This window comes from Salvelinus alpinus, chromosome 14 (genome assembly GCF_045679555.1).
Source record: "Salvelinus alpinus chromosome 14, SLU_Salpinus.1, whole genome shotgun sequence".
Classification (NCBI taxonomy): Eukaryota; Metazoa; Chordata; class Actinopteri; order Salmoniformes; family Salmonidae; genus Salvelinus; species Salvelinus alpinus.
Window position 1 is genome coordinate 45,596,297 of NC_092099.1, and position 12,105 is coordinate 45,608,401.

Genomic DNA, 12,105 nt, shown 5'->3' on the forward strand with positions numbered 1-12,105 from the left:
ATCATTATTACAAATATATTTTTTACATTATTTTTTAAAAAGCCAATTAAATCGGTATCAGCTATTTTTTTGGTTCTCCAATAAATCGGTATCGGCGTTGAAAAATCATAATCGGTCGACCTCTAGTTGGTATAGCTGCTGAGGAGAATGTCAAAGACTCAACTCAGTCACATTCTGAAACTGCCATTTTCATAATGCCAAGCAAACACATGCAGCTTACTGAAAATGACTGTCTTTATTTCAAAGTACAAACGCACAACGCATCAAGGCACCCGGGTGCAGAGAACAGCAGAACATCTTTCTCCTTTTAAGCAATAAATAAGCACTCCTGATAGTACCGTTACTGTGTAAACATGTGGTTAGCCACATTGTGCTTGAAGTATCCAAAACCTATTCAATACTGATCAAAAGGCACTGTGTCCCAATACTGTAGCATCTATAAATATCATCACCTATAAATATACAGATTTCATAGAACACCGGACAGGATATTTTTTTGCATTTCTGTAAACATGGCCAGACATTCTCAAAAAAACAAACAAAAATACAGTGACAATGTAGCAAATAACTCACACAAAACAAACAGAAGAAAACGTAATTCTACAGACCAACTGCGTAGCTACATTTAGCCTCTGCATTATTATCATTATTATTATTAGTAAGTAGTAGTAGCATGCATTAGCATGTTTACCTGTCTGTAGGCAACATGGACAGACATTGTCACACAAAACAGACAATATATTCATGTGGCAAATTGCTTATCCGCTTAATATTTAAAACAAAACACTAAAGAAAAAATAGATATATATATATATAAACATTCTACAGATGTGCATCAACGCCAAATACTTAGCTAGCAAAGCTAGCAAACCTACTCTTGATTCATGGATAGAAGTGCTGGAATAGTGAATGAACGTATTGACATCATGTCAAATCCCAAAAGTATTGCCTGTCCATTATCCCCTACCATCAGGATTCAGTTCATATGCCATCACTATAACAGACAGGAAAAATAAATCAATTTAAGTTCATACCAAACCCTTAGCCTGTCATTCTGCGATTCTTACTCACAGCATTGATGTTATTAAAGTTTACTTTAAAAACTGAGAAAAATAACTAAAAAACAACATAGCTCCCAGCCTAAAATGATATTGAAACAACATCCTATTGAACCTCCACGTCTGACATATCCAGCTCTTCGTCGGACTTCTCTGGGGTGGCTCCCAGACAGCCTGGGGTGGCTCCCAGACAGCCTGGGGTGGCTCCCAGACAGCCTGGGGTGGCTCCCAGACAGCCTGGGGTGGCTCCCAGACAGCCTGGGGTGGCTCCCAGACAGCCTGGGGTTTCTGACCCTTTTGTTTCAGGGGCACCCTCTGTTGGAGTAACTGCCAACTCCTGGATCTCCTCTTCAGCTGGGGGAGAAGGCCATTTCTCCTCAACTGAACATGACAGGATCAACATATCATCAGGTTTAACAGGCATTCAAGTAAGTAAGCAATTTGGACAATGTGATTATTCCACTGCTTGTTTTTTTTTTAAACTTGGGTTAGCAGAGACATACCTGCAGCAACGGGGCTCTCATCAGCTTCAGGTGGAGTTGCGACGGGTGCGTCGGTGAGGATCTTCGTCTCGGCACTGATCTCAGGGAGTCGGGGGGCTTGGGGTCTGATCTTTCTCGCAGGGTTCAGGAAACAACAATATGCACATCTAAAGGCTGAAACGAGGCAAACCACCATGGTCGAAGTGCACTGTCAACTGTATGATTGGCATATATTTCCATGTAAACATATTAATGTGAAGATGAAACCAATGATATTCCAAAAATAATTGCATCAGATCAATGGGTTGCCCTTATTTGTATATTCAATCTAGATGCTTTCTTTCTGCTTACAGAGGCCAGTAGTGGCAGAGGCGTTTAAGAGCCTGATGATACACAGTGCTGCCAAATGCTAGAGGGCAAATGAAGGGCATAGTGGTTGATGGAGAGAGTGACAGTTGTGTTTCTCAAAATCTTACCAATATATTCAAATTCCTCCTTTAATGCCATGCCGTTATGGGTGAGACACTGCTGACATATGAGGGCATATCTGGAGGGAGAAGGTAATATATGTTGCATACATGCAATGAAATCAGAAGATCATTTTTGCAGAGGATTGAAAAATGATCACAGTAGCAATACATTGCCAGTGTAAAAAAACAATAGCGCTGACATCGGTTCAAATCACACCTGTGTAGGTGACAAGACATCACCGCCAAGAAGCTACTCTACCTATTCTGAGGGCCATCGCCGACAAGGTACTCAATAACCCTGTCCATGGTGCCGCGATCCCGGGGGAGGACAGGTCTGGCCAGGGGAGGGCCTGTGGGGGGTGCAGAACACACGTAAACATTAGCTGCACATACAGGTCTCTAATACCAATCACACTGAGGACGAGAAGCTTCATAAAAAAAACAGCAAGACCCAAATCTAGTTTGCTGAAGAGGTCCACTATAACATGTTTGAAATGGACACATTTTAATAATGACTTGGAAATGGATCTCACTTGCACAGCACGTATACAAGAACCCCTGCTGTGTTACTGAGCGGTAATTAATATACACTAACAGAAAGCGTTTCCTAATGTTTATTCATATGGAAACTGTAGTGACTATCAAAATGTATTTTTACAAAAGTGTCTGATAGTATCAAGCCATATGAAACATATGAAACATTTGCAAGGTGAACCCATGACAAATGTTTCCAGCATTAGAAAGACATTTATTAAGTTTTCAGTACCAATGCCAGAGAACAAAATGCAGGCCTTCCCTAATTAATCATGGTTCAACTTATCCTGGTTCTTGTTATACCTCACGTGGTAATTACGCCATGTTGCTTGCTCTGGGAGAATGTCTGTTTGCATTTCCTATGATGTGTCCAAGGCCAGACGATTCACATAAGAGTAAACGTACACTACTCACTGACAGTGTAAGCATCATATTTTTTAAACAGTCTTGGTCAAAGTTTGTATGGTGAGAAATCTTGGTGAAAATAGTTGTATTTTTTTCCACCAAATTCACTAACTTCTATTAAAATATATATATTTTTTTAAAACACATTTTTCAACTTAGTTACTGATCATCTCTTCTCTGGAGCAAACTTGACCTTCAGTTTGTTTTAAGGCAACCCCTACCATAATGGATTCAAATACTACACTCAATTAGCCAGAACTACCACCTGTAAAACAAAATATTATTCCTGCAAAAATTTCATAAAATTAAAAAATGTATCGAAAAGTCCCATCCGTGAAGGACTGGTGAGACTAGGAGACAGGGATGGCAAAAAAATGTTTCGATAAAAAAAACAAAAAAAACACACCTTAAGTCGAGCACATTATGATGTGGTCCCCGTGTGCAGCCACTCACCCACTCCTGGAACAAGTGTGCCAGGAGTCATAGGCCTCTTCATCAAGTTCTGCTGAGCAGCCTCAGACAGGATCCTCTCTGGGGGTCCTCCAGGAGCGGAGTGGAGGGGCGGCCCTGCATGGGTGGCCCCTGGGGCCAGAAGAAGACTGGCTGCGGCAGGAGTCACCGCCACCGGGGGACGAGGAGGACGGGCTGCGGCAGGAGTCACCGCCACCGGGGGCCGAGGAGTGACATGACGCTGACGGAGTTCTAACGGAGGACACCATGCAGGGAGGTTTATCAATGGAAAGCCATGCAAGCACATGAAAGGCCTTTAAATAAATACAAAATAAAGATAGCTGAGCAACTACATTACCCTGGTGAGGTTTTGGAGTCATAGACATTTCATTTGGAAGGGATTCTGGCACCTTCAAATTGAAAAAAAAGATTGAGACAGATGTACTTTCAAGGTTAGTTCACAGAATTACTGGGCTCATAGGCAGATGTAATTGGGGCGGCAGGGTAGCCTAGTGGTTAGAGCGTTGGATTAGTAACCGAAAGGTTGCAAGATCAAATCCCCGAGCTGACAAGGTAAAAATGTGTTGTTCTGCCCCTGAATAAAGCAGTTAATCCACTATTACTAACCCACTGGCCCTCATTGAAAATAAGAATTTCTTCTTAACTGACTTGCCTGATTAAATAAAAGGTCAAATAAAAATTCTCACCTTTGCTTTTGAGTCAGGATCAAATCTCTCCAGAATCATTTTTGCAGTTTTATAGGTTTCAGTTTCCATCACCTCTAACAGCTGTTGGACAAGAGCAGTTCATATTTTGAAAATGTTAAGGAAATGAAATGGGACAAATTGAAAGTCAGGTTGATTCAGTAGAAGTTATTTTATCAGTCAAGTGCCATAGTATTGGTCTTCCAGGAAACTCAGTTGAGTATGCAGGGTTCTGTTCTAATAGCTTATGTTTGATCGATCTGTTAATTGACTAATGATGTTGATATGACATGTCACCATTCCACACAAGTAATTCTGTTAAAATCCAATGACCGTAATGAGACAATGATAACCAATGTCATATCTTCCACATCGTGATTAATCAAATTGAAAAAGAGAGCAAGTGAACAACCAATTAAGTGACTGGAATAATTAACTGCTTTAACAGGTGGGTCCTACGACCGCATAGACTTCCTTGTATCTGTACATATGATCAGATCTTTACAATACGTGTAAAAAAAGTCTTTAACACCACATCAATATGATACAACTACTCAATAAAACTGCACAGAAACCGAATTGTGAACTACTATGTTGGTGTTTAAAGTCATGACTGATATTCTCAACTAGATGGTCTTTATAGTGTTTCCTTAGAACAGAGAAGAAACATCTACCTACAAACAGTCAATTGACAGCCAGACCCACATTCTACCATCAATGAGATATTAAAAGGTTTTCAGAATAAAAGCAGATGTAGTAGGTCTACACATCCTTCAAATAGTTTTTTTTTGTAGAAACTTAATTTAAAAAGGGAAATACCAAATAGCTTATTGTTTAGACATAATGAGAATAATAATTACATGCACTACTTCCATAATGGAGTGTGAAAATCCATCAGCCATAATTATTGAAAGTTATTAGACATGACAAGCAATTACTCAGATGTATTTCCTTCTGGCACTAAACGCTGTTAGTTTAAGAGACGTCAGCAGAGTGCTTCACCAAGTAAAGTCTTTAGGCCAATTAACAGCTGTCTGCATAGACTTTAGATTATTTATTAGGAGTAGTAATTATCTAAGCAAAGTGCTGTAAAAGCTCGATAATAGCAGAACAGAGCATGAAGACTCTGGCATATCGTCAGTACGCCACCTTGTAAAAGTGTTAATCTCAAGGAGGTAAATGGCTCAAAATGGCAGATTAAGTCCACTTACAAATTAGTTACGGGGTGTAAAAAAAAGTACAAGGAAAGTATATAAAGTGCTGACATCTCAGCGCTTTCATTTGACCCCTTCATGATTGATTAGGGGATCCACATTATGTTCACCCTTATCCAGGTATAAGGGGGCAACTATGGCAGATTCTAACGGCTATGGAGGACTCTAATAGCAGCCCAGTCCATGTTCTCCATATCAAAAGACAACCACTGAAAAGGTTAACTTACAATTTTTCGTTTTTGTGATTTGAGATCGTCCAATTTTTCATCTAAAAAAAAAGAAAATTAAATACATTTGACTGATTACACCACATGAAAGCAGCATGTCATGATGAGGCAGACTAAAGGCTAAAGCACATACTGTTATTTTCTGTTCTTCTTTTAAAAAGAGCAATCAGCCCCTTTCGAAGGAGCCATACACTGCGGAAAGAACAATTAGAACAGACGGTTAAGCAACAAACTACAAATAGACATAGTGATCTCTCTCTAGAGAGAAAGATAAATATATACTTACAACAGTGGAAATATCACACACGGAAGGGCCAATATGACCTTTCCAATCGTCTGTTCAGGGAGGTACCAGAGATACACAATGATGCTGGCCATCAGGTAGAGAAGAGATGAGTACAGCAGTAGTCTCCATAGCCATTGCTTCAACTGTCTTTGATACAGTTCTCTACATTCCTCACCAGTCTGTATATCCTGTAAATAAAATATTAACCATTAATATAAAAAAAAACTGACACATTAAATATAGCCAAACTTACTCTCTCTATAATGACAAAAGACGTTTCGTATTCCACAATTTTCTTACTAATAATGTAACTTTAAGTTTGCCCAACATAACCCTATAGATACATGTAATAGTACTGTACCTTGTGTATAATAAATAAACAACCAGCAGAGAGCCACATCAATGTTCAATCCCAGACACATCATATGACTTCTCCATGCATCCCTCTGGTAATCTGGACAAAAGCCTATTTATTCAATGTCCGGGTGCATTACCAACTTATCTATCCTTTTTATTAAGAAGGGAAGAAAACACCCGTTGGTTCTTCGTGCGATTAGCCACACCCCAAAAATATCAGTTGGTGGACAGTGTAGTGACCTATCCTCTGCTGATGCTAGGAAACATACGTCCGTCACTCTGCTGGACATTGCCTAGAGTGACCTCAAGATGGGCTGTATAGTGTAACCAGGCCAATCTCTAGAGTGACATACCAAAATACTCCTGCACAACACCTTCTTGACACAACCACCCCCCCCCCTAAAAAAAAAAGCAACATACCTTATCAATTCCTTCCAAAACCTCTACAGTTGATGGCTTAGTCTGTCAAAAGAACAAGTTAAATGTATCAGAGAATGAAGACTTGTTTTGAGTGTAGAAAGCTGGGAACTATCCATAGGCTAGGACTATCAGAGCACAGGACTATTCTCTGGAATTTAGAGGTTCGCCGCATACTTCTGCCGCCCGTGACAAATAAATAAATGTATTTTATATATATATATATATATATATATACACACACATACATACACACACACAGCGCCTTCAAAAATGATTCATACCCCTTGACTTATTCCACATTTTGTTGTGTTACAGCCTGTATCCAAAATTGATTAAATATACACTCCCCCCCTCTCACACAACCCCATAATGACAGAGTGTAAACATGTTTAGAAATGTTTTGCTAATTTATTGAAAATTAAATATAGAACTTTAATGTACATAAAGTATTCACACCCCCGAGTCACTACAAGTTAGAAGAAATCACCTTTGGTAGGGATTACAGCTGTGAGAGTGAGACATTTCAGATTTTAATTGAATTAATACAAATCTCAAAACATAATTCCAATTTGACATTCTAGGTTATTGTGTGTAGGCCAGGGACTAAAAATCTTTCCCCCATCTACACACACAATACCCCATAATGACAAAGCAAAAACAGTAAGACGTTTTTGCAAATGTATAAAAAAATAATAATAATAATGAAATATCACATTTACATAAGTATTCAGACACTTTACTCAGTACCTTGTTGAAGCACTTTTGGCATCGATCACAGCCTCGAGTCTTATTGGGTATGACGATACAAGCTTGACACACCTGTATTTGGGGGATTTTCTACCATTCTTCTCCGCAGATCCTCTCAAGCGCTGTCAGGTTGGATGGGGAGCGTCGCTGAACAGCTATTTCAGGTCTCTCCAGAGATGTTTGATCAGGTTCCGGGCTCTGGCTGGGCCACTCAAGGACATTCAGAGACTTGTCCCGAAGCCACTCCTGCATTGTCTTGGCTGTGTGCTTAGGGTTGTTGTCCTGTTGGAAGGTGAACCTTCGCCCTAGTCTGAGGTCCTGAGCGCTCTGGAGCAGGTTTATCATCAAAGATCTCTGTACTTTGCTCCGTTCATCTTTGAAAAACATCCCCACAGCATGATACTGCCACCACCATGCTTCACCGTAGGGATGGTGCCAGGTTTCCTCCAGACGTAACACTTGGCATTCAGGCCAAAGAGTTCAATCTAGGTTTCATCAGACCAGAGAATCTTGTCTGACAGTCCTTTGGGTCCATTTTTGCAGACTCCAAGCAGGCTGGCATGTGCCTTTTACTGAGGAGTGGCTTCCATCTGGCCACTCTACCATAAAAGCCTGATTGGTGGAGTGCTGCAGAGATGGGAGAACCTTCCAGAAGGACAACCATCTCCACAGAGGAACTCTGGAGCTCTGTCAGAGTGACCTTAAGATTCTTGGTCACCTCGCTGATTGCTCAGTTTGGCCAGGCGGCCAGCTCTAGGAAGTCTTGGTGGTTCCAAATTTCTTCCATTTAAGAATGATGGAGGCCACTGTTCTTGGGGACCTTCAACACTGCAGACACTTTTTTTGGTACCCTTCCCTAGATACAATCCTGTTTCGGAGCTCTACGGACAATTCAGTCAACCTCATGGCTTGGTTTTTGCTCTGACACGCACTGTCAACTGTGGGACCTTAGACAGGTGTGCACATTTCCAAATCATGTCCAATCAATGAATCTACCACAGGTGGAATCCAATATATAGTTGTAGCATCATCAGGGATGATCAATGGAAACAGGATACACCTTAGCTCAATTTCGAGTCTCATAATAAAAGGGTCTGAATACTTAGGTAAATAAGGCATCTGTTTTTTGCAAACATTTCTAAAAACCTGTTTTCGCTTTGTCATTATGGGGTAGTGTATAGATTTTTTTTAAAGTATTTAATATGTTTTAGTTTTGTACTTCCTCAGAAAGGGGAAGGGGTCTGAATACTTTGCGTATCGTGTGTGTGTATTAATAATTAAACACAACATGGAACAATTTCAAAGTCATAGTTCATAAGGAAATAAATCAATTGAAATAAATTAGGCACTAATCTATGGATTTCACATGACTGGGAATACAGAAACCCATCTGTTGATCACAGATTGCAGAAAACCAGTCAGTATCTGGTGTGACCACCATTTGCCTTATGCAGAGCGACATCTCCTTCACATAGAGTTGATCAGGCTGTTGATTGTGTTGTTCTTCAATGGCTTTGCGAAGTTGCTGGAAATTGGCGGGAACTGGAACACGCTGTCAAACGCATTGATCCATAGCATCCCAAACATGCTCAATGGGTAACATGTCTGGTGAGTATACAGGCCATGGGGGAACTGGGTCATTTTCATCATCATCCCACATGATCATCCAACATGGGGCGGTGCATTATCATGCTGAAACACAATGTGATGGCGGCGAATGAATGGCACGACAATGGGCCTCAGGATCTCGTCACGGTATCTCGGTGCATTCAAATTGTCATCCTTAAAATGCAGTTGTGTTCGTTGTTAGCTTATGCCTGCCCATACCATAACCCCACCGCCACCATGGGGCACTCTGTTCACAACAATTTCATCAGCAAACCGCTCGACCACACAAACGCCATACACATGGTCTGCGGTTGGACATACTGCCAAATTCTCACATTTAGAAATAAGCTATTTGTGCATTTGAACAATTTTGGGCATCTGTTATATGTTGTTCTATATAAAACCATGCCATTGGCCATACCCTAACTTTTCTAATGCTGCATAAATGTTTTTCTAGGGGAAACACTGGTGCATACAGTTTATGTATGGGTGACCCCAGGATTAAAACCCACCATGCTCTACCAACAACCATACAGGACCACTAAAATGAACAGGTTATGCAATACATACCCTAAACCGGGATATTATAACCCCCATATTGAGGTCCAAATAAAGTAGGTATTTTTAACGCCTCCGATTTGTCAAGTCCCTCAGTGAAATATCTCTCCACCTGTTGACAAAAACGTTGTGTTAATAATGCATACTGGGATGATCTATTAAAACAAAAAGATTACCAAACCATTCTTGTGCAAGGAAGTTAGTTATGATGACACTGCATGTTTGGGTCCAACTACTGACAGTAAATGTGTGTGGGACTCAAGACCAAAATGGTAGCTACCGCGAAAGCATTATTGATTGACACATGACATAACTACATTAGCTAGCTAAACCCAAAGTGGGTACCATGATGCATGTTTACCAATTGACCTGGCAAGGATTTAGCTATCAAAACTTGTGTAGTTTATGAAATGAAAGGAGCAAGCAAAAGTTTGATGCGTGTACACAAATTCACAGTTTAATAACACTTTACTATTATGGGCTGTCTAGGCTTGCTAACTAAGCGTCCAATGCACCACTGACTTTTGAACTTCGCTTGACCACAGCGTGTTGCTGAACATGTTTAATTCATTATCATACAGACTAAATTGGTATTACGGTGACATTCACATTCTGCAGAAAAACAAGCAAATGCACCCTGTGCTACTATCTACCAAACGTGTGCATGAAGTATCTTATAGTTAGCTAACTAGCTGGCTAGCAAACCAACTAAGTTAAATAGTTAGCTTTCGCTAGCTACGGTAACTAACTATGGCTAATAATAGGAAGGCCATAAAACGTGTTCAGCGTCAAGCGACTGTAAACTTGGAAACCAATTTCACATTTTTGCAGAGAAAAGGGCAACCTAGCGACTAAATTTAACAACCAAACAGTTCTGACAAGTTGCAGCGTGCTAGGCTAGCCAGACTACTTTATTTAGCTTCCTGCAACTTCACGCTAGAACTGCAGCCACTATCTAGCTAGCCACTTCATCGGAAACGCGATTCAATATCAGCGAAAACACAACAAATCTGCTAGCATTAGCGTTTACAACTCTTTTTTTTTTTAGCAATTTACCTGGACAGTATTTGAGTCCGAAGTTCCTCATACAGAAACAGCATTTCCTCTATGTTGGTTATATTAGGGGGTGAAGAAGAGGCGTGGCACGACCCAAGCACGATACCACAGACAACGTCATATACACCATTATTTTTACAATTTATCTTCTTAAAATTAGATTTTAAACCTAACCTTAACCATATGCCTAACACTAACCTTAAATGAAGACCAAAAGTTTTTATGATTTTTTTACGAAACAGCAACCCCCTTTTGACGTCAGAAGCCGCGCATACGTGGAGCGTTTGCCCCTAGGCTACTTCAGGATGTTCTTCATTAATAATCTGAACCTGAAATGGATGGGTATTTTCAATTGATTTAATTTACCTTTATTTAACTGGCCAAGTCAGTTAAGAACAAATTATTATTTACAATGACGACCTACAAAAGGCCTCCTGCGAGGACTGGAGCTGGGATAAAAAATACAATAATAATAATAATATAGGACAAAACACTACATAAAGAGAGACCTACAGTGGCTTGCGAAAGTATTCACCCCCCTTGGCATTTTTTTTGCCTTTTTTTTGCCTTACAACCTGGAATTAAAATAGATTTTTTGGGGGGGTAGTATCATTTGAATTACACCACATGCCTACCACTCTGAAGATGCAAAATATTTTCCATTGTGAAACAGACAACAAATAAGACAAAAAAACTGAGCGTGCATAACTATTCACCCCTCCAAAGTCAATACTTTGTAGAGCCACCTTTTGCAGCAATTACAGCTGCAAGTCTCTTGGGGTATGTCTCTATAAGCTTGGCATATCTAGCCACTGGGAGTTTTGCCCATTCTTCAAGGCAAAACTGCTCCAGCTCCTTCAAGTTGGATGGGTTCCGCTGGTGTAAAGCAATCTTTATGTCATACCACAGATTCTCAATTGGATTGAGGTCTGGGCTTTGACTAGAACATTCAAAGACATTTAAATGTTTCTCCTTAAATCACTCGAGTGTTGCTTTAGCAGTATGCTTAGGGTCATTGTTCTGCTGGAAGGTGAACCTCCGTCCCAGTCTCAACTCTCTGGAAGACTGAAACAGGTTTCCCTCAAGAATTTCCCTGTATTTAGCTTCATCCATCATTCCTTCAATTCTGACCAGTTTCCCAGCCCCTGCCGATGTGGGGATGGTGTTCTCGGGGTGATGAGAGGTGTTGGGTTTGTGCCAGACATAGCGTTTTCCTTAATGGCCAAATAGCTCAATTTTAGTCTCATCTGACCAGAGTACCTTCTCCATATGTTTGGGGAGTCTCCCACATGCCTTTTGGCGAACACCAAATGTGTTTTCTTATTTAAGCAATGGCTTTCTTCTGGCCACTCTTCCGTAAAGCCCAGCACTGTGGAGTGTACGGCTTAAAGTGGTGCTTTGCAGCTCCTTCAGGGTTATCTTTGGTCTCTTTGTTGCCTCTCTGATTAATGCCCTCCTTGCCTGGTCCGTGAGTTTTGGTGGGCGGCCCTCTCTTGGCAGGTTTGTTGTGGTGCCATATTCTTTCAATT

General features: G+C 40.6%; 1 protein-coding gene across 4 annotated transcripts; it reads right to left on the reverse strand.

The window, feature by feature from the left end:
* Positions 1-216: 216 nt before the first annotated feature.
* Positions 217-10,800, reverse strand: LOC139538960 (endoplasmic reticulum junction formation protein lunapark-A-like). 4 transcript variants are annotated; one of them, XM_071341553.1, is made up of 14 exons: positions 10,577-10,800; positions 9,533-9,632; positions 6,608-6,649; positions 5,831-6,018; positions 5,678-5,736; positions 5,545-5,585; positions 4,107-4,187; positions 3,758-3,809; positions 3,403-3,651; positions 2,270-2,360; positions 2,017-2,087; positions 1,562-1,714; positions 1,254-1,439; positions 217-1,211 (listed from the first exon to the last, which is right to left on the reverse strand). In XM_071341553.1, the coding sequence occupies exons 2-14, from the start codon at positions 9,557-9,559 to the stop codon at positions 1,165-1,167; spliced, it is 1,287 nt and encodes a 428-aa protein (XP_071197654.1). In that variant the 5' UTR covers positions 9,560-9,632; positions 10,577-10,800; the 3' UTR covers positions 217-1,164. The 4 variants fall into 4 exon arrangements, with proteins under 4 accessions (XP_071197654.1, XP_071197653.1, XP_071197655.1 ...); XM_071341554.1 differs by having other exon boundaries at positions 1,022-1,211; positions 1,275-1,439; XM_071341556.1 differs by having other exon boundaries at positions 1,022-1,211; positions 1,296-1,439; positions 10,577-10,714.
* Positions 10,801-12,105: the final 1,305 nt, after the last annotated feature.